Consider the following 21644-nt stretch of genomic DNA (forward strand, 5'->3'; position numbering starts at 1 on the left):
TAGCCTCTCACATCATATTTCTGTGCATTAAATCATTATCTTAATCTCAACGCACTGATGTCATTCTTGCCTACAAAATACAAAATACAAAATCAGTTAATGATGCACTAAATAATAACCGGTTACCGGTCACTTGAAAAATTAGGCCTGGACATTTGGATCAAGTTTAGGTTTTTAGGGTCTTAAATATTTATATCCAATAAAATGATTAAATTTGTCGGTTCGGGTTCGATTTGGATTTTGTCGGGTTGAGTGGGTTCGGCTTTAAATAGGCGGATCCAATAGGGTAATTAGAATTTGTCGGTTAGGGTCCATATTGGATTTGGTTCGGGCATGTCGGTCTGGCCAAAAAATACCAAAAACACAAAAAAAAATATATTTGAAAATATTTAAATATTCGAAAAATATTTAAAATTCTACTTAAAATTTGACCTAAAACATGAAAAATACCCAAAATTTTATTTGATTACCCGAAGTATATTTTTTTAAAAAATCTAAAATTTTACTCGAAACCCAAAACCATATCCGAAAACCCTAATATGAAACTTAAAAATCAATATCTATATTATACTAAAAGGGATATATAATTATCAGATAGCACGTCCACCTCGGACAAGAAAATCGACCAATCACGTTATAACGTTTTGACACGTCATATGGGCTTTGCGTCATCCGGAGACCCGAGAAAATGCCCACCCGAGCTTGCCCTTCCTCATATCTTGGCTGAAATCCAGTTTCTCTTCGATCGGCGGAGGAACAATGCAGTTTCTGTAACGTTGCGTTGTGATTTGTTCGTCTTAAATCGTCTTAATTCGCAATCCCACTACGAAACTTTAGTTTGCGTTGTTCGTCGCCGAGATCGTGTATAAATATGCTCCACTGCGAATCGCGATATCAAACTCCGACGAGTTAGGCACCAAACAATCCGCCACAGCTGACGAAGATCTGCCGCTGATACACGGATGCGGTGTCGATGGATCCTCCTCCGAGGAATCTTCCGCCGTCGCGTCGCAAAATCGACGTGGACAAGAACAGTTCGAACCAAACAGAGGTAAAGGTGGTAGCTTTATGTTCTGTGTATCTAATTGCAAGTCAAAGTTTGAGTCTTTTTTTTTGTGGTGTTTTTAGTTTAGAATGCCGTTTCTGATTACCGGGCAAGCTATTGACTGGTACAGTGAATGAAAGGATGAAATCGGATCTCTTTTCTTTTCTACTTTTGTTGGTTTGGGAAAACTTTGTAAATGTCATGGAGATGCGTTGTCCATTTTTGTTTTTGTAGTTAGGGAGCTTGAATATTGAAGATATGCTCAATGCTGCATCACCTGGTATATGTATGGCGAAATATCAGTTATATCCAAGGCACGTATGTTGAGATTCCCTGAAGATGAACTTTATTTTTTATAACTAATGTTGAGATCTCTCGAGTCTTCACAGGTTCTTCAATTTATGGAGTCACCAGAATACAATAGGTTTACACATATAGTCCTCGATACTACTCCCACGGTTAGTATATATATATTCTAAGTCTGGAGTATTCCACTTGGTGGATTTTTTTATAATTTTTGAATAGTATTCTTGCAGGAACATACTCTGCGGCTTCTTTCTCTGTCCGATTTCTATGATTCTTCAATTGGCAAAATAAAGGTTTGAGCATTCAGTTTTTTTTTTTTAATCCTTTTGTTATGTTTAGCTTAGCTTAGTTGTATTTGATATTCAGCTCAAGAAGAAGATCACTGCGGCAGCTTCAGCCTTTATGTCTGTCTTTGGTAAAAAGGAGATACAACAACAAAGACCTGTAAGTATAGGCATTTTCTCTTGAATCAATTCTTTTTTTTTCGAATTCTTCTAAAGATTCTTTTTTTTTTGAAACAGTCCAACGAGTTGGACCAACTGAAAGAGAGAATGGAGAAAGTTCTAAATGTTTTCAGTGAAGTGGACACTACTGAGTTTGTCATTGTAACCATAGCACCATTCTCTTACCTGTTCATAAGATCATTAGTTTACATGTGGTTACTGATGTGGTTACTGAGACGCTTAGCTTTATTCTTCTACCCCATTAAGGATAAATTTGAATAGAAGTCGGTCTCTCCTTCTGGCATATTCACTTGGTTATTACCTTTCCTTTTAGGTCATGGTAATAAACTGAGTCTTCGGGGTTACATGCATCTTTAAGAAAAGAAAATGTGCCAGTTCACAAGTTTATTGTTAAACAGCTTCTCCCTCATTTTGAATTCGATTGTAAATTTTGCTCAGTGGAACGAAAGGTAACTCTAAGTTTACTCTGCAAGCAAACATTTGATTTGAAATAGCCATTTTATATACCTTCAATATGTGATATGGTTGTTGATATTTTCAGGAACAAACGCGTGTGCTCAGACTTATTCAGGACGATACGAAGCATTTGACTAGGGACATTTTGAACTCATGTTGCTACAAAAAGCAGCTTCACGGTTGGTATGAGCTATACAGTGACAACTAAATCTGTCTGAGTGTCAAATGCGTAGCAAATCCGTTCAAGCTGCAACTTGGATTCTTCTTTTACTTTTTCTTATAATGTAATATATTTTATCTTTGCATTCAGACATGCATAATAGAAACAAACGCGTAGATATTAAGATGGACTGTTTGTATTCTATGTACCACGTTAGAGTTCATTTCGTATTCTATGTAACGCGTTTTCAACTGGTGGATTTGGCACAATCGACATTTTTCGTATAGTAGTAATTCATCTATTATTGATTTTATGTAACATAGACAACACATTTTTGCTTGATTATTCATTGAGAAAGTAAGGAAATAAGTTTGTCTCTCTCTTTGTTAGAGCAATTCGAGTTGAGCACATTGTGCTTGAAGTGGATGTTTTGTAATAGAGAAATGCATCTTTGATTAGAATAATTTAAGTGATTTCCACCATCTTTGTTTTACTTTTACAACCAATCCGAATACGTAAAGCTTCCCCTATGATTCGATTATATAAAATTTGACCGGTTTACTACGTTGAATATAAAATAGCCCTTAAAATGGAGACTATACACGTTCCTCTAACACTATGCAGCAAAGACAAGTACCTCTTGCGCTATATTTACATCTTCAACCAAATTTGCTACAAGAACTTTTTGCTTCAATATCAATAGCAAAGTGGAAGTATATCCCACCTAGGGTTTGTTTGTGAATGAGCTATACACATTTGATATCATGCGTTTTGATTGGAACCTAAGTTTCACCTAGGGTTTGTTGAAACAATCTTGATAACGGCCAGTTGTCATTGCAAATTTGCAATGATCACTTAAAGTATCAGTTGCACAACAGATGAAAGAAAATGAGATGTCTCGGAAGAAGAACTTGAGGAACCGCTTTTGTTTTAATGACAATCAAGTTCTCAATATGTTATTAGAAGTTATATTATTATTATTTTTTTCAGCTTTTAGTTTGATACATAGCTTCTTAGATTATGGTTGTTGTGTTTGATAATTAAAAAAAAAAAATTATGGTTGTTGTATAATCTATGACTTTCTCTTATACATGGCTTAGAAAGTGGTAAAAGAACGAAAAAGCAATCATACTATAACTAGACGAACTAAGTTATTTAATATAACTCATAGGCCACTATAGCAAATAGTTAACGTTATATACATAATTCATGAAAACGTTGGAGGTTGGATACCCGAGTGATATGTCAAGAAGATGCATAGAAACTGTCCAGTTTCCTAAATCTGCAAAACCTGACCTCATCAACCAAAGTGATCATCAGGTGAGTCAAAATTCTTTTTATTTTGTTGGTTTCTTTATATGAGTTGTGTTTTTTTTTTTTGGTTTCTTGAACTGCAGCATGCCATACTTAATATGAAAGGAGTACTATGGAGCTAAAGCGGCTATAAATATAGAAACTAAGGTTTAATATTTTCTAAATATTTTTTTAAACATAAAATAATATTTTGGAACCTTTAGAAAATAATTAACTTTAGTTTTTATATTTTTATTTTCATTTGACATACAAAATATCAAAAAAAAATTTATACAATTTAAAATTCTCTCTAACAAGGTAAATAATAAATTAAACTACAAATAAAAAATAAATCAAAAATAAAAGATCATTGTAATAAATTGTCAATAACAGAAATAAACAAACACTAAATCACATCAACTGATTTTAGTTCTTTCTACCATCGTTCACTTTATTTTCTTTAGGTGGTATAGTGAAATTTTCATCAAAATCTAAAAACCACAAATATAAAACTGAAAAGGAAAAACCTAACTTCTTAATTGGAAACTTAGAATATAAAACATAATCTAAATACATAATTAAAAATTAAAAAAATAAGTAAAAATTATTTATTGATTCAACCGGCGGTTCAACCGGTATCGGGTTCTGGGTTTTATTGGGTTTTTGCGGGTTTCTAAATATTGAGTTTTTTACAAAACCCAAACCAGATTTTTTCTGGTTGCCGGGTTTACCGGTTCAACCGCGGGTCCGGATCGGGTTTCTAAACACTGCTGTTAGCCAAAGATATAGCTGCAGAATGAGTTCAACTTCTGGCAAATATGGCTTCCATGTGGCACATCCGGACATGATCTTAACATCATAATATATGATTTCTTAGATTTATAAGAAGAATGACAAAAAATAGTGTATGTATATTAATATCACTTTTCACTGAGACTAAACTAAATATTATGAAACATACTTTATAAATTATTATATCTTTTTCTGTTACTTTTTATATTACTATTGGTAATATTGATGAATACTTATGAATGATTATAACAACTGTTATTTTCCAACTTTCGGTAGCTAACAAAAATCAATTACAAGCATCTTAATTTAATTTAAACAATACGTAATTTTGTTTATATCCCATATGACAATCACAAAAAGGTATTGAGTATGAAAGCATAAGACAATCAATTAGTAATAAGAAACTCTCCAGAATTTCTCAATAATAATTTTTAATATTTTTGAAATTTTACTAATAACATTTGACAAATATTAAATGAGTTGTTTTTATCAATAGAGTAGAAACTCTTTCATTTTTTCGTCATTTTCTTCTCAATTTCATTTTGTTTGTTTTTTTAATTGATATATTTTGATTTATTATTATTATTGAGATATTTTATAAGATGTTTACTAATGAACATGTCATTTCGTTCTCTCTAAAATAAAAAAAAATTATTTGTCTCGAAGAGAATATATAAATCAGATAAATTAAAGACATTCATTTTCTTATTCTTTCAAGAAAATCTTTGACTTTTATTTTTGTCTATTGATAAAACATTATGAATATAGTTAGCATGTGGTCTAATTAAGTAAAAAACAATAGTCCTCAGATAAGCATAGCAAACAATTGTGATTAATTACTATGCTTATGTTTAGTTGTTTACAATCACACTGGTTTTAAAAAGATCATAGTTGAGGAGGTGATACAAGTTCTAGATAATGTTTTTAAACAAGACCCGAACACTGAACCAGACTACCTCCTCTTAGATTACGGTCAACGGTTTGCCAATAATTGTGGAGGTGATACAAGTTCTAGGTAATGTGCATCAATTCATATAGATTCTAAAAACCATAAATATTTTCTAAAAAGAAAGAATCAATTGAGATTAACAGTATTTTTTTTTCTTTTTTTTTTCTTCATAATAACGTAAATATGTAACAATATATTTTGGATAATAACTAAGGTTTAACGAAGTCTTTATTCATTTCACATTTGACCATCATTCCATACATATTTTAGATAGTAAAATCAATAGATTGTGAGTTTTACTCATATCTAATTCAATTTACTATTTATATATTTTATAACATAGATGTAGTATAAATGTATATATATATATATATTAAATATTATGATATTTGTATAATCCCGAGCTACAAAACATCTAGTACAATACTAAAAGTTGAATAAGATCAACATCTAGACTATCCACGTAGGCAAATTAAATCGACCTATCATATGTTTTCATATTGCCATGTCATTATCCTTTGCAAAAAAAAAGACAAACAGAAAACAAATCTCGATTATTAATTTGTTAAACCGTAGCCGAAGTATATGATGCTCCGATGCTCCTCCTTCTTCCTTCGATCTCCACTTCGCTGGCTAAGAAAACCAGAACGTCAGCCGTTTCACTATATATATCTTCATCTCCTTATTTCCCATGTTCTCCTTTAATACCCCTTTGAGCTTCATAATTCCTCTGTCAGGACAGAGACAAGAAAACAAAACAGGGTTATGCAGATAAACGAAGGAAACATCTTGAGTTTACTACAACCGCAAATGAACATTACTGGTCACATCGATCTCGGCAGAGTCCTGAGAGGCCGTCGACCCGAGGTCATGGGGAAGACGAGGTGCGAGGAGTGGAAGCTTCGAAGATTACCACGGCGGATTCGTTCGGTGCTATTGTTTTGGGTGGTACCTTTGATCGATTGCACGATGGGCATGATCAGACTTCAAGGTTAATTGTTGTTCTCTCTCTCTCTGTGATTTCTGCTTATGAATCAAAACTAATTTATTGAAATATTTGTTGGTGAACAAACAAGTAAGCCATCTCTCCCTCTCGAATCTGTTATCATCTTTCCCTTTTCGCCTAGATTAGTTTAGCATCCTACACCGTTTGATATTAGCAACTCATTCGAGAACAAGGAATAAGCAACTTATGTGAGATTCTGCGTCTCTCTATTTTTTAGAATTGATTGTATTTCGAGTTTTTATCTTGGTACTGAATGTGTCTGTGGTTTAAAGCTGAAACTGTTACGCTTTGTTGATGATCTCGAAAGTTTCAAGGTTTCAAAGGCATTATTAAAGAGTTCAATTCCACTACTTATGTGAGATTCGACTCTAAGTCCAGTGGCCTTAGTTCTTATCATGAGTTGAAAAGATGTGTTCTTGCCGTTGATCTTGGTGCCATGTGCTTATGTATTCTTTTCACTGTGTTTGCTTTTCACAATCTTCTCAATTGCAATTGCTTTTGTTAGAGAGAGATATAGTTGCCTGAGTGCTCTGCCTATAGTTCCCTTACTACATTTTCTAAACGACTGAAAGGTGGAGTTTTCATCAAGTATGAATGAGTTAAATAGCTGCATTTGGGTTTGCTATGATAGATTTAGCCAAGTTCATGCTAATCCTACTGGCAACATGGAAAAAAATATGAATACTAATTAGCTCTTCGTAAACCTTATGTCTGTCAATTCATGTTAATGTCGATTGATATACTCCTTATTGTGGCTTTCATAGGAGAATGTGGGAGACAGTTTTTTTTACTTAGCCGTTGATCTTGGTGCCATGTGCTTACGCCTGTAAAGCTCTCTTTCGCATTGGATGTGATGTGATTTAAACACTTCACTGCCGACAGTTAATGTAGTTCAATGATGCCACGTAACTCAGTAGAAACATGTCATTGTTTTAGGAATACAAAATCTGTTTATTCGCCAGTTCATACTGCCCATATTTTTCAGTCCACGAGTCAATTGAGAGGAGCACCTGCTTCTAGAATTGTGTTTTACCCGAATGTCATAGTCAAGGTGACATATTTTCATCCCCAATGCATCGCCAAGAGCTATAAGAGACCTTCCGCGAATGGTTTTGATCAACACTGCTGTTAGCCATTGTCTTCCTCTACCCAGAGAACTAAGGCTTTTTTCTTTCTTTTTTGTTTGGTTTTGTTTGGTTTTGCTTTTATCTTATTCATACTATGTAACAACCCATGTTCGAAAGGCGCTAGTCGGGCGGCAACTTCGGGCCTAGCGAGTTACTAAAAAATCGGGGATTAATCGGGATATACGCAGGGATTAGTTTTAATTATTATTTTATTTTATTAAAATATTTAATTTAAATATATAATATAAATAAATTACAATATAATATTTTTCGTATGTTATTATTGAAATTTATATTTATTGGTTTTAACAAAAAATAATTGTTGGCAAAAATGAATATCATATAATTGAAACACAAATTAATGGAGGGCTATATGTATATATAGAGACATATGGGTATTAAAACAAGTATTCGTTGTCTCCTAGTGGCTGAGACATTTGCTATTGTGCTGAACAACCCGGATTCGATTCCTCTTAGTGCTTTTTATTTATTTTCGTATTATTTCCTCTCCTTTGACAAAGTCCCACATCGCTTACGGGAAAAAAGAGGGGCAAAGTCTGACTCTATATATAGAATACACATACAATGCAAACTCAAGGAATATGGGCTTCAGATTTCCTAAGAGGCCCAATATAACACCTTCATAGTTTACCATTTAAGCCTATTAAATTGGACCGATTAATCGGTTAAATGACCGATTAATCAGTAATTGGGCCGAGTAATCGGTTTAACGAGCCGACTAAGTGGCTAACGATTTTGTTGGCCGATTATGTCAAAATCGCCTCGGAAGGTGTCCGAACAGCGATTAGCCGGGCGCCTAGGTGTCCGCGTTTTCGAAGAGAGAACTAACCAATACTCCGGTTGGATTTGATTTTTCTTTTTCTTTTAATCCAATATTGTTATAATCAAGTAAGCTCGGTAGGCTGAGAGTTATTACATGCTATTTTACATAAATTATGCATGTTGCTTTATATGAGTTAAGTACTAGTTTTAACATATTAGTGAAAAAATATTTACATAATAATACTAATCATAGGTTTTAAAGAACGGTTCAAATTCTGAGGCCATATTTTTTTGTGATTTTATATTATTTTGACACTGGTGTTTTGTTGAAAATAAGAAGATTTAAATAAATTTGATTTGAAAAATATACGTTCAAAATGAATATCTCTTATCGAGATGCATAAAACTAATATGCAAATATTACTAATATGCAAATATTTTGTATTTATTCACCAGTGCGAAATAAAATAAGTTAATATTTTGGTGTTAATGTGTTGATAACTATTGATTTGTTCGACACCTTCTTTTGAAATCTTAAAAGTGGAGCGGTAGAGGGAAGATAAATTAATATATTTTCATTAAAATTATTGGTACTTAATTATTGAACTTCTGATACATTTATGTTACCAGGGCAAGCTAATGAGTGACATACTGAGAACAATTAATAAATAATTATGCAATCAATCAGTTTACGCATCCCTTTTTACAACCACACGAGACTAAAACCAACAACATTCAAGCAACCACGGCCATTGTTGCACCCAATCTAAAACAAAAGCTGGTTGAAGCATGTTACAAGTCAGAATGCCAGTTACGTTAAGTTTCTGAACAGTAGAAATTATGAACATAGATATTGAACCTTAGATATAGACAAACGTTAAATTAAAAATACTTCGGTTTCATTGGATAACAATTTTTTTAAAAATAAATACTCCTAGAGTGATGCTTATTCAAAATACATCACACTTGAACATAGATATTGAAGTTTATTACAAAATCTATTTCATCTAAGCCATTTCAAACAAAATAATGTACAGCTATCGCTGACCTGAATATGATAAATTTGCAGGGAAAAAGATGAAGAAGATAATGAATGATATCTAAAATAAAAAGTCTACATTCAGGTAGGAAAAAAATACACAGAATAAATAAATCATCTAATTTTTTTTATAAATCGCACACTATAAAAATGTGAGTCAAACAATATTTGACATCCAACAAAAAAGAAAAAACCAAGTTATTCATTATTAATTAGTCAATTCAACGTCAGTACAGTTAAAGAACAATATATTCCGTAACCTAATAGTTCATTATTATTTCACAATAAAACTAAACCAAAAACATGAAATGCAACATAAAAAAGCAAAAAATTAGGACTATCAAACAAGTAATAAAAGAAGGATATAAGCCTCGGATAGAGTGTATACGTAGAAAATAATCGGTCAATGAGAAACTATATTTTTGCCATGTCACCTATTTGTTTTTAAAAAATGATCCTTTAACTTTTTACTTAAACAATTATAACCGAAAATATTTTTTAGTGAAATATATTATTGATATAAATATAATTATATTTTTTTATTTACATAATAGTTTGTAAAGAAATATTTAGTGTAAATAATATCATAATTTTATAAAATACTAAAATAAATTGGGCTGCTTTTCAACTTTCAGAAATAAAAAATATTATTTGTAAACTTAGAAAAGAATATATCAAGAATATTCTTTTTTAGGAGAGAAAATAGAAAAATACATCGCCGACAAATCCATCTCTATTATGAAATTCCTCTATTTTAGAGAGAAAAATAGAGAAATACATTGGAGATGGTCTAAGACATGGCCGGCATAAATGATCGACTTTGAGATTTCAGCTTTTCTGATTCTTAATATTCTAATGTTTCAATATAATTTGAATATTCTCATTGTTTTATAATATAATGGTTTAAAAATATTGTTTGTTTCACTATATAAATTGTTTTTATATTTCAATGTATTAAATTTATATATTAAATGACAGTTTTCTAAAGTAGTAACTTTTAAATATTGCAGATTTTAATTAAAACTGATTATATTTTGAAACATATAGAGTAATCTATAAACTAACTCTATATAGATATGATGACAAAATTGTAAAGTGGTCTCACCTTGAATTTCTCTCATTTTGTGCATTTCTAATTGGAAAAAGATAATCAACATCTAATATTATGTTACTATCAGTATATTAGAAATGGTCGAACCGTAAACCAATTAAGGATGATCTAAAGAAGAAATAAAGATGTATTTCCAATTATCATAAATATAGAATCAATTGACAACAACTTAATTATGTCGGGCGTAGGACAACAGAGAAGAGTTTCCATACCTTCTAATATTATAATATCTCACTATATTAGTGGCTAAATCAGTCTTCTTTAGCACAAATACTCACTCCATTCTTAGAGTTTAAAATTTTCTATGTGGTGATATTAGTAGTTTAATTCAAAAAAAAAAAAAACGGTCGAACTGTACATCGTAATTGGAGAAAGAAAACAAACAAAAATCAACCGGAGACTTTTAAGGTATATGAAACAAAAATTGGAAATAACAATTCTTTGCAATTAAAGAATAAGACAATAAAATTGTAAAAATACAAAAGAAAAATATACAGAGAAAAAAAATTTAGTAAAATAAAATCATAATATAATTTCGATAATTGATAGTGCTCAGTTACACTAAAAAATCTAAATTTACAACATACACAGTTTTATTTACATCTTTAAACCTATATCTAATTAAAATGATTCTAAAACAAATGCCAGCATGAAAAATTAGAAAATATACGATAAAATATAATACATAACTTTAATAAATATATTATCACTCATCACTAAAAAATCATGTTATTAGTGATAAAAATGAAATGACAACACATTTATTAAAACCATAGAAAGACACACAACAAAGTGTTGTTAAATATACAAACTACAAATTAAATATACTTAACGCAAACACACATAAAAATGTGACATCATATTTGGATATATTTAAATAAATAATTTTAAATATATCATATTCTTGATAATTTTAAAATTACTTAAATAGAAACTAAATTATTAAAAAATTAATATACAAATAGAACTAAAGAAATATTTTGTAACATCAAAATAATAAATGAATAAAAAATATATTATGTTATTAAAATAGATTTTAGATTTTAAAGACTTCTAATTCATGTAATACTACAAAATTCAAAATTTGTTTATTACAATTAATATTTTACCATTAGATATATTAAAGTAATATTCTAGATCGATATTCAATTGTCAGTTTTCAACTAATACACGTAAAAAATATATTATTAAGTACGTTTTTTTTTTAAAAAGAGGGTTTTATATTTTAATTAGGTTATTGGAGTATTTTTTCTTTTCGTGAATTTATTCGAGATGAGATTCCGATCTTTTAAGCTAAGATAATTTATGTTCTATACATAATTATATTTTTTTTACATAACTCTAAAGTCTCGGACTTGATTCTTTATATTTTATTAGGTAATTGTGTTACATAAAATTGAAATACTTACTTCAAACTAAAAATATTAAAAAAATCAAATTTAAAAATTAGTATATATAATTTAATATACAAAAATTTACATACAAATAAAAATGATAAATGTAACAAATTTAAATATATTATCCGCGCTAAAGGATCTAGTATCTTTAATACCAGAATATAGTGAAGCACCTATATATATTGTGGGTATTTTGGATATCCCATCAGGTGTCGAGTTCGGGCGGATCCAAGACCGTCGGGTCCAGCATATCTATACTATTAAAACATGATCCTATTGTGTTTTTTACCTTAGCCTACTCTTTCTTTACTAACATTGCATGTTTCATTAAGGGTAATCAAGTAATATTAATAACACATCTATATTGGGCCATTTTTTTGGATCAAGCCCGCTGTCCACATCAGATCTCTCTTGGGCCATTTGGGCCGATTAAGAAATCAGATCCAATTCTCACATTTTTTTTCCTTTGGGCCATTGAATCCAAGTTCAAATAATTTTTTTCCAACCATTCTTAATTTTTTTTTCTTTTCTTAATATAATTTAAGCATTCATAAAAAAAATTGATTTTTTCATTGAAAAGTATAAATCTTTATTAAAAGTATATAATTATTTTTATTAAAAATATTAACCACATAATAAAATTAATTTATCAGAGTTATACCAACTTAATTCATTAAAGAAATACAACTTAATTTTTTAAACATAAATAGTCATTTAAAATGAAACACGATAAAAAAAGATAAAAAGTTTAAACATGACATTTACTAAATATTTTGACCATTGAAAAAAATAAATAAAGGGCAACCAAGTAATATTAATAACACATCTATATTGGACCATTTTTTTAGATCAAGCCCACTGTCCACATCAGATCTCTCTTAGGCCATTTGGGCCGATTAAGAAATCAGATCCAATTCTCACTTTTTTTTCCTTTAGGCCATTGAGTCCAAGTTCAAATATTTTTTTTTCCAACCATTCTTAATTATTTTTTTTTCTTTTCTTAATATAATTTAAGCATTCATAAAAAAAATTGATTTTTTCATTGAAAAGTATAAATCTTTATTAAAAGTATATAATTATTTTTATTAAAAATATTAACCACATAATAAAATTAATTTATCAGAGTTATACCAACTTAATTCATTCAAGAAATACAGTTTAATTTTTTAAACATAAATAGTCATTTAAAATAAAACACGATAAAAAAAAGATAAAAAATTTAAACATGACATTTACTAAATATTTTGAAAATTGAAAAAAAATAAAAATAAATCCAAAGCGCGGATCAAAATCCAGTGATTAAATTAAACTCAGTGTGGGTCATAAAATTTCTCCGGCCCAATATGGGTTCCACGATTTGAGGCAATTTGTTTTTAATGAAGTCCTAGATTTTGACGGAAATACACTTGTTGTCTTTTCTCTCGCTGCGTATAACGTCATAGATCTAGCTCCCGAAGAAGAAGAAGATGAGTGAGGAAAGGGCGTCGTCTCCGTCTCTGACGAAGAAGAAGAGTTTGGGATGGATGGAGTGGATGAGAGGATGGAGCAGCGTTTTCGGGGAGATTCTCTTCCAGAGGATCACGGCCTCTCATTTGCAGAACCCTCTCCCTCTGCCTCCCGTCAACGACCTCACTTGCATCGTCACAGGCTCCACCAGCGGCATTGGCCGTGAAACCGCTAGGTTTTTCTCTTCCTCCCGACTAAGTTCATATGCTTCTTCGTTTGATTTCCGATTCACTACCAATTGCGAGTTTGAGGATTGCTGGCTGATACCACAATGAAGTTGCTTTCATTTTGGGATACCTTTAAAGTCCTCTAAGCTTTGTAGCTCTTTTGCATCTTTGTTCGCAGGCAGCTTGCAGAGGCTGGTGCTCATGTTGTGATGGCTGTGAGGAACACAAAGGCAGCTCAGGAGCTCATTCAGCAATGGCAGAACGAGTGGTCTGGTAGAGGTCTCCCACTTAATATCGAGGTACAATCTTATTGTTTCCTATGATATATACATATTATAGTAGTCAATCAAGGATGTGTATTAGCATATGTGAATCGTTTTGTACAATAGAAACTTCAAGCCATATGGGATCTAGTTAGGCTGTGAGTGACTAAGCCTATTTCTTGTATATTAGTTATAGACAAGACTACTTATTGGTTTGTTACATCTAGATAGCTGATGATGATACTCTGTTTGCTTTTGTGAAGGCAATGGAACTTGATCTTCTTTCACTGGATTCTGTCGCAAGATTCGCGAATGCTTGGAACGCTCGTTTAGGACCTTTGCATGTTCTTATTAACAATGCCGGCATATTTGCCATGGGAGGTTGGTTTTATTGCTCTTTTAGCTATAAAGAGCATTGAATTTTTTCTCTCCGTTTGTTTTCTTCTTCAAATTTCAATGCTAAGAAGATTTCAAAGTAATACTTGTGCATCATTCACCACCATCATCATCAAATTCCAGCATGGTGGATTATATTAGTGAGAACTGACATGTATAGCATTGACTGTAAACTTAAACTCTTATGAATTAGAAGTGAGATGACTTTTTATAGTAAGTCTACTACAATTGCCCATTTATTGAACTCTGTCCGTTGTTTTTTTTTAAATGACTGCGGCTACATTTTCTGCAGTAAATGCTGAGGTAAGAAACCAACTAAATTGCTATGCTCCCTTATTTGTGCAGAGGCGCAAAAATTCTCAGAGGATGGATACGAGCAGCATATGCAAGTTAATCATTTAGCTCCATCGCTTCTCTCAGTACTTCTTTTGCCGTCCCTAATCCGAGGTTCTCCTAGCCGAATCATTAATGTGAATTCCGTGGTAAGTTGTTCACTAACACTACAGGCTCCAAGTATGTGCTCCCTAGTTTCTATGCTCTTTGGTATGAGTAAATGTTGAAGATTATCTGATTTTTATATATATATTTCGTGACTTGGAAAGCTCTGGTCTTTTCAATTGATTGCAGAACATATAGACGAAGAATGTAGGTTCTCTCTAAGTCGCTGAACTACATTTTTTTTTTATCCATAGTAGAGTCTTGTTACTGAAAAGCCAAAGAAACCCAAGCTTGCTGAAAGTTTTTGACCCAAAATATAATACAATGACCGGATTCTACCACCTGTATTCATAATTATTTATTTCAGTGAAACATTGTGTCATGGCTGTTTGTATGAAAAGTGGAACAATTTATATCTATCGTCTCTCGTGATTATTTTTTCATGCAAGATAATGGATTGTCGGATTCACTTTTTCAGATGCATAGTGTTGGGTTCGTTGACCCGGACGACATGAATGTTGTTTCTGGTAGCCGTAAGTATTCAAGCGTTGTAGGATACTCGAGCAGCAAGCTTGCCCAGGTTAGCATACAGTAATGGTATTTAATTTTTCCAACTGCTACTCAATTTTCCTTCTTTTTTAGAAACTGGTGACTAAGTCTCTGGTTCCCTTCATTTTCCAGATTATGTTTAGTAGCGTTCTTTTCAAAAAGCTGCCTCTGGAAACAGGAGTTAGCGTTATATGTCTATCCCCTGGTGTTGTCCTAACAAATGTTGTGAGTGTTAGCATAACTCCATTTAGTTACAAGTGCAGGATGTACACCCATTCTGATTTTTTTAGAACTTCATTTGCATAAAAAATGCCTTTTCTGTATTTTATAGGCCAGGGATCTACCAAGGTTTCTTCAGTTTCTTTACGCCTTGATACCTTATTTCATATTTTCACCCCAAGAAGGTTGCAGAAGTACTCTCTTCTCGGCCACAGACCCTCAGATTCCAGAGTACTGGGAAACACTAAAGAATGATGATTGGCCTGTTTGTCCATTCATCTCTCAAGATTGCCGCCCGGCAAATCCTTCAGAAGAATCACACAACACAGAAACTGCACAGAGAGTGTGGGAAAAGACATCGGAGATGGTGGGTCTTCCTCTCGACGCAGTTGAGAAGCTCATAGAAGGGGAAAATGTCCAATGCCGTTATGGAGCACAAGAAGAATAGTCTTTAAAAAAACAAAATTCCACAGGTTGAATGTCCCCTTACTAATCAGATGGTAAGTATTGAGAAATAGCATCTTTCTCTTTTGTTTCTTTAGATCTACTGTACACTGGGGACTGAATCCCCCAGACCCAAGGCATGTGGTTTGCTTAAGAAAAGGACAAGGTTGGGTGTGAGAATGTTTGATTGTTGGTTAAAAGGCATGCTTGAGCTGCCATTCCATGGCTTACTTGTAAGTCTTCTTCAAGTGTATCTGAGTTAAAAGATATTTAGTAGTGTGGTAGCCTAGTCTAGCCTGGTGGGTAGTTTCCTAGTTTGTGCACTGTGCAGTCACGTTTCTCTTGTATTTATATCAGTGAAAGCATCTCTCTCATCTCTCATCGACAAAAGTGATACAATCTCCCTTCCGCTTTCCCAATGTTTCTTGCTTAAATGAGTATTACATGAAAGTGATTCTCACTCACGCATGAGTTGGTCTCTCTCTTCATGAGATGCTCATTTGAGCAAGCAACGTTTGGAAGTGGAACTATTTAATATTGTGTATTGAGTTTTTCATGTTTCCTTGTAAACATAGAAAAGGGAAAAAGATAGAGTTGGATTTCATTTTCGTCCCCACTTCCACGTGAATCTAATGCGTTCAAGTTTGTGGACTAGCTTTTTCTTTATGTTTATGGATACATTTAATCTAACGTGTCGTATGATTGAAGCCTTTAAATCATCCACACCATGCACGTCTTCTCTTATTTTCTACCACCACCACACCTTGACATGAATTCAATTCTTCTAGTTGGTTAGGTCAGGTAAGAAAAAAAAAATTTAGGGCGGGCACAACACGTACGCTTCTTCGTTCTTCCCCAGTTTAGACGTTTTTGTGATCTGTCGTCACTCGTCGCCAAGTGTTTTTTTTTTGTTGTGTCGTCTTTAACTTCAAATTAAATTAAAAAAAAAAAGTCTTAAACAACAAACAAGGAAAAAGAAAAAGGAACTAGTCTTTTACATATAGATTTGGTTGGTTTGTTTAATGAATCAGAGTTTGTTCCTTTTGGTCTCTCCAGATCCCTAGGGTTTCCTTCTTCTTCTTCCTCGTGACTCTGTTTTGGATTACTTAGGGTTTTTAATATTTCAGAAAAAATGGGTGATTGGGCTCAGCTTGCTCAGTCTGTGATCATAGGTCTGATCTTCTCCTATCTTTTAGCTAAGCTCATCTCGATCGTCGTCACGTTTAAAGAAGACAACCTCTCCCTTACTCGCCACCACGATCCTGAACCGGGATTGAAGAATCTTAAACCGGAGGTTGACTCGCGCCGCATCGAGTCTTCTACCGGTGAGGCTGACTCGCTCGTCGCGGAGCAGGGTAGCTCCAGAGGCGATAGCGTCGCTGGTGACACCGAGGATGAAGACGATGATTGGGAAGGCGTTGAGAGCACGGAACTCGACGAGGCTTTCAGCGCCGCTACTCTCTTTGTGACTACCGCCGCCTCGGATCGGCTGTCGCAGAAGGTGCCTAGCGAGGTTCAGCAGCAGCTTTACGGATTGTATAAGATCGCTACGGAAGGGCCTTGTACTGCTCCTCAGCCTTCTGCTCTCAAAATCACTGCTCGTGCCAAGTGGTATCTCTCTCTCGTTGAATCTACTGTACTTATCAGTTTAAGGAGGAATTGTATTATTGAGCGAACCTTCTTGATGATGTGGTTTTGATTGTTGTACTTTGTTGAAAGACTGCAAGTTCATTGATTGGGAGTTTCCGTTGATCTTCTTGTTTTTCAGGCAAGCATGGCAGAAACTGGGTGCTATGCCTCCTGAAGAAGCGATGGAGAAGTATATTGAGATTGTCACTCAGCTCTACCCAACTTGGTTGGACGGTGGCGTGGTACAAAGCCTTTTCCCCCTTCTTTATTTTCATTTTATTGCCTCTGGACTACTCATGTGATTTTTATCTGCTCGCATACCAGAAAGCCGGAAGTGCAAGTAAGGATGAGGCAGTCTCCAACACAGGTGGAACCATGGGGCCAGTTTTTAGCTCATTGGTTTATCAAGAGGAATCCGAAAATGAGTTGTAAGGTTCTTCTCTTTTATTCTTATGTGTTTTTTACTTACTTGTTGAGGTCTATACTGCTGAGTGTCTACATTAGATTGTGATTTTCACATCAGAGGTTCTTTGAAAAACTCAATGGTTATGTAACTTAGCACGCCTCGTGCTAGCTGCAACAACTTTTATAAGTGAACCGGCTACGAGTTCATGGAACTTGGAACCTTTTTCTTTTCGTTTCCTGTCTACCTGATTCTGAATGGAACGTTAATCCCTCTAGGCATTCATCCATGCGTTCCTACTCTGTTTTGTATCTCAGGAAGATTGATGCCATCCACGAATTTGCTAGAGAAGGAGAAGTCGAGAATTTGCTTAAAAGCATTGAAAGCGGCATTCCTGTAAATGCAAAGGGTTAGTTAGTATCTGCTTTGTTTTATTCCTTTTTTCGTGGAACTTCGTTCTCTTGATGTTGGATTTGCGTTCTAATTCCCCGTAAACTGCAGACAGTGAAGGTCGCACACCATTGCACTGGGCTATAGACCGTGGCCACTTCGAAATTGCTAAGCTTCTGTTCGATAAGAACGCTGATGTGAATGCTAAGGTGAAGACAGAGAACATCCCATCCTAATTATATGCAAAAGTACCAACATCTTTACTCTTATGTTTATTGTTGATTCTGTTGAACAGGACAACGAAGGCCAAACTCCTTTGCATTACGCTGTTGTCTGCGACAGAGAAGCCATCGCCGAGTTCTTGGTGAAGCAGAAAGCTAACACAACCTCTAAAGATGATGACGGAAACACCCCGCTTGATCTCTGTGAATCAGACTGGCCCTGGCTCAGAGAGACTGCAAATCAGACAGACTAAAACTAAATACTAACCACAGAGAGAGATGCCGCCTCTTCTCTACTTCCGCAATGTATATGATGAAGTCACTTAGTAAGAAGCTTTCCTTTAAACTTTGACTCTCATCTCTACCATATCGTTTCCAACAGTAACTCACTTGGATGTTTCAGAGTCTTGTCCTTATATTGCAACAATCTTTTGTTCCCTCAGGTTTATGAAACACATATCGTAACCGGTTTTTATTGGTTTGCTATATAAAGAGAGGGTTTTTTTTTTTCTGTTCTTGTCATTATTTGGATAACCGACTTTGGCGGTAACAACGGTTAACAATCAATGGCCAATGAGAATTATGGCTTAACCTCAATAAAGCAAATACGAAAACAAAATTAGCAAACTTGGTGGCCCTTTCATCCTCTCTCTCTCTCTGTCCATTCAACCCCGCCTTGAGCTACCGGAAGATGGCCAAGGTGGTGGTTTACACGTTACTGGCCACCATCTTCATCATTGGTGTCCTCCTCTTCCTTACTCCTTGTAAACACAACGAGGCTCAATCCGTTGAAGCCCTCATAACCCGCCGCCTCGGACGCAGGCTCGTAATGCCGGTGTTTGACCCTATCGTGACCAGAATCGAGAGGTTGTCTCGTGAGAAAGAAGCAAACACCGTTGAGGCTGTTGCGAAGGAGGAGAAAGATGATATGTTTGATGAGTATTTTTCGCAAGAGAAGAGGCTAAACACGACGATGAGGATCAAATTCTTGTTTCCTCTGCTCGACGGGGCACCGAGAGATGGGTTTGTTAGCTTGAAAGAGCTTCAGACGTGGATGATGCAGCAGACAGAGGACAACATGGGTTACAGAACCGCCAACGAGCTTGAGCTACAAGATAAAGACAAGGATGGTGTCATAACCTTTGAAGAGTATCTGCCTCAATTCTCTAGAGAAGACATTGGTAATTAACTAACTTGTATTTGATTAACTAAGCATGTTCTCCGAATCTTTCTTCTTAAATATGCAAACAATAAATGAAAACAGAGAAAAACGAGAAAAGTCACGGTGGAGCTGGTTGGTGGATGGAGCAATTCAAGAATGCTGATTTTGATCATAATGGCTATCTCGACATCGAAGAGTTCAACAAGTAATTACCGCTTTGGAAGATCTCATTTCTACTAGTTAAGTTTATCACATACAATATTCCAAAATAACATGAAACATTGCAGCTTCTTGCACCCTGAAGACAGCAGAAACGGAGATGTTCAAAGATGGGTTCTACGAGAGCGAATGACGTAAGAACGTTTTGTGAATATACTTCTTGATTGCATGAAGCTTAGAAAAAGTGACCTGGTACGTTTTTTCATTTTGATATATACACAATAGGGGCATGGACACGAACGGTGATGGGAAGCTAGAGTACAAAGAGTTTGTACAGAACGCATACGTAATGTACAAAGAGTTTGCAAAGTTCGAGACGGAGGAAGACGAGAATGTGCCAACGGCTCAGCTTCTATTCGCAGAGCTTGACAGAGACAAAGACAGGTTCCTCGTGGCCGATGAGCTTCGACCTATTTTGCATTATCTTCAACCTGGTGAGCTGAGTTACGCCAAATACTACTCTACTTTCCTTTGCCATGAGGTGAGTCTCTTTTGTCCACCAAAATTTCATAACCTTTGAAAATATATTTTAGACCTTTTGTAATATGAAATTTGTATTTTTTGTTATTGGAAGGCGGATGAAGATAAAGATGGTAAACTATCACTTGAAGAGATGTTAAACCACGAAGATGTGTTTTACAAGGCAGTTCATCACGAGGACTTGGACGAAGAAGACTACTTTGATCATGATGAACTCTAAACTATTTTTTTGGTGTGCTTTCCTTCAAATTCAAGCAAAAGTTTTGTTTTATAATTGACTTCCTTCTTCTCGTCTAGATTGGTTTTAAATCTTTTGATGATTACTTTTGCTGATTTATTTTGTATACCATTTAGTTGTCCTATAGTTATAACATGTATAATAGGCAAATTTACAGCCTAATTATGGTATAACATATATTAATCCTTTAAATTTATAGAGCTTTATTTTCAAAATAACGAATGGTAAAATAATTCTTTAACTCTGCCTAATTAGCCCATAATATATATGTTAACTCTACGTAACTAGCCCATAAGTAAATATTCCCAAAAAAATGTAAAGAGCACCAAAAAAAATTTTCTCATGGCTCGAACCCGGTTTATTGAGATATAAACACCAACATTTATACCACTAAGCTAACTGATACCTTTGTACATTGATGACAACCTAATATATATTTATGAAGGTCGGAAGCCATTGCTTCTTCGGCTTCCTCTGAAGGTCGGACCTACAAGTGTGTTATGGATTTCATTTTTAAATGGGATTCATCATGTTATATGAAAAAAGCTTAGATTTACAACAATTATGGTTTTCTTATATTGTAAACTGTTGTAGTTTAATATGGGTTCTTTTCATCATTGTCTCAAGCAAGTCTGAGTTACAGAGTTGCGCCGTGTGTATGTTCGTAATCTATTTTTTCACTGGTGAACTCTTCATGTCCCCATCTTAAATCGCTTGATCATAAATGTTCCTGATTTGTAGCCCCACTGTAAACCATATATATATGATTCTCATCTTTGATGAACTCAATCTGCATTTCCACAAAACTCATTGATTCCTCTTAGCTTTAACCATCTTCTAGAAAATGTTTCTCTCTGCCTCTCCAGTTCGTCAAACCGGCGTCCCGACGTCTGTCACTCAACCTTCGAGTCTCTCCGTCTTGGTCTTAGTAGTCAGAGCATAGTCTCTGGCTTCCTCCGCTTATGGGATTCCCTGAACTTCAAGAAAGACAG

The 21644-nt window shown here is 34.1% G+C and overlaps 4 protein-coding genes across 5 annotated transcripts; all 4 read left to right on the plus strand.

Annotated features, from left to right (window-relative positions):
* The first annotated feature begins 973 nt into the window (after positions 1 to 973).
* Positions 974 to 2479, plus strand: LOC106332497 (ATPase ASNA1 homolog). The gene is made up of 7 exons (XM_013770965.1): positions 974 to 1051; positions 1280 to 1363; positions 1435 to 1503; positions 1582 to 1644; positions 1691 to 1795; positions 1873 to 1956; positions 2357 to 2479. Exons 1-7 carry the CDS (start codon positions 974 to 976, stop codon positions 2477 to 2479), a joined length of 606 nt encoding a protein of 201 aa, XP_013626419.1.
* Positions 2480 to 13314: 10835 nt separating this feature from the next.
* Positions 13315 to 16163, plus strand: LOC106309048 (retinol dehydrogenase 11). Its single transcript, XM_013746132.1, has 7 exons — positions 13315 to 13609; positions 13780 to 13900; positions 14128 to 14245; positions 14606 to 14742; positions 15177 to 15278; positions 15380 to 15472; positions 15579 to 16163. The coding sequence occupies exons 1-7, from the start codon at positions 13395 to 13397 to the stop codon at positions 15912 to 15914; spliced, it is 1122 nt and encodes a 373-aa protein (XP_013601586.1). The 5' UTR covers positions 13315 to 13394; the 3' UTR covers positions 15915 to 16163.
* A 458-nt stretch (positions 16164 to 16621) lies between these two features.
* LOC106309054 (acyl-CoA-binding domain-containing protein 2) lies at positions 16622 to 19062 on the plus strand. 2 transcript variants are annotated; one of them, XM_013746138.1, is made up of 7 exons: positions 16622 to 16711; positions 17038 to 17521; positions 17679 to 17781; positions 17864 to 17967; positions 18260 to 18351; positions 18444 to 18541; positions 18628 to 19062. In XM_013746138.1, exons 2-7 carry the CDS (start codon positions 17043 to 17045, stop codon positions 18805 to 18807), a joined length of 1056 nt encoding a protein of 351 aa, XP_013601592.1. In that variant the 5' UTR covers positions 16622 to 16711; positions 17038 to 17042; the 3' UTR covers positions 18808 to 19062. The 2 variants fall into 2 exon arrangements, with proteins under 2 accessions (XP_013601592.1, XP_013601590.1); XM_013746136.1 differs by lacking the exon at positions 16622 to 16711 and having other exon boundaries at positions 16718 to 17521.
* Positions 19063 to 19154: 92 nt separating this feature from the next.
* LOC106309062 (calumenin-A) lies at positions 19155 to 20844 on the plus strand. Its single transcript, XM_013746143.1, has 5 exons — positions 19155 to 19734; positions 19818 to 19920; positions 20003 to 20068; positions 20160 to 20415; positions 20509 to 20844. Exons 1-5 carry the CDS (start codon positions 19245 to 19247, stop codon positions 20632 to 20634), a joined length of 1041 nt encoding a protein of 346 aa, XP_013601597.1. The 5' UTR covers positions 19155 to 19244; the 3' UTR covers positions 20635 to 20844.
* Positions 20845 to 21644: the final 800 nt, after the last annotated feature.

Source organism: Brassica oleracea, chromosome C1 (genome assembly GCF_000695525.1).
Source record: "Brassica oleracea var. oleracea cultivar TO1000 chromosome C1, BOL, whole genome shotgun sequence".
Taxonomy (NCBI): Eukaryota; Viridiplantae; Streptophyta; class Magnoliopsida; order Brassicales; family Brassicaceae; genus Brassica; species Brassica oleracea.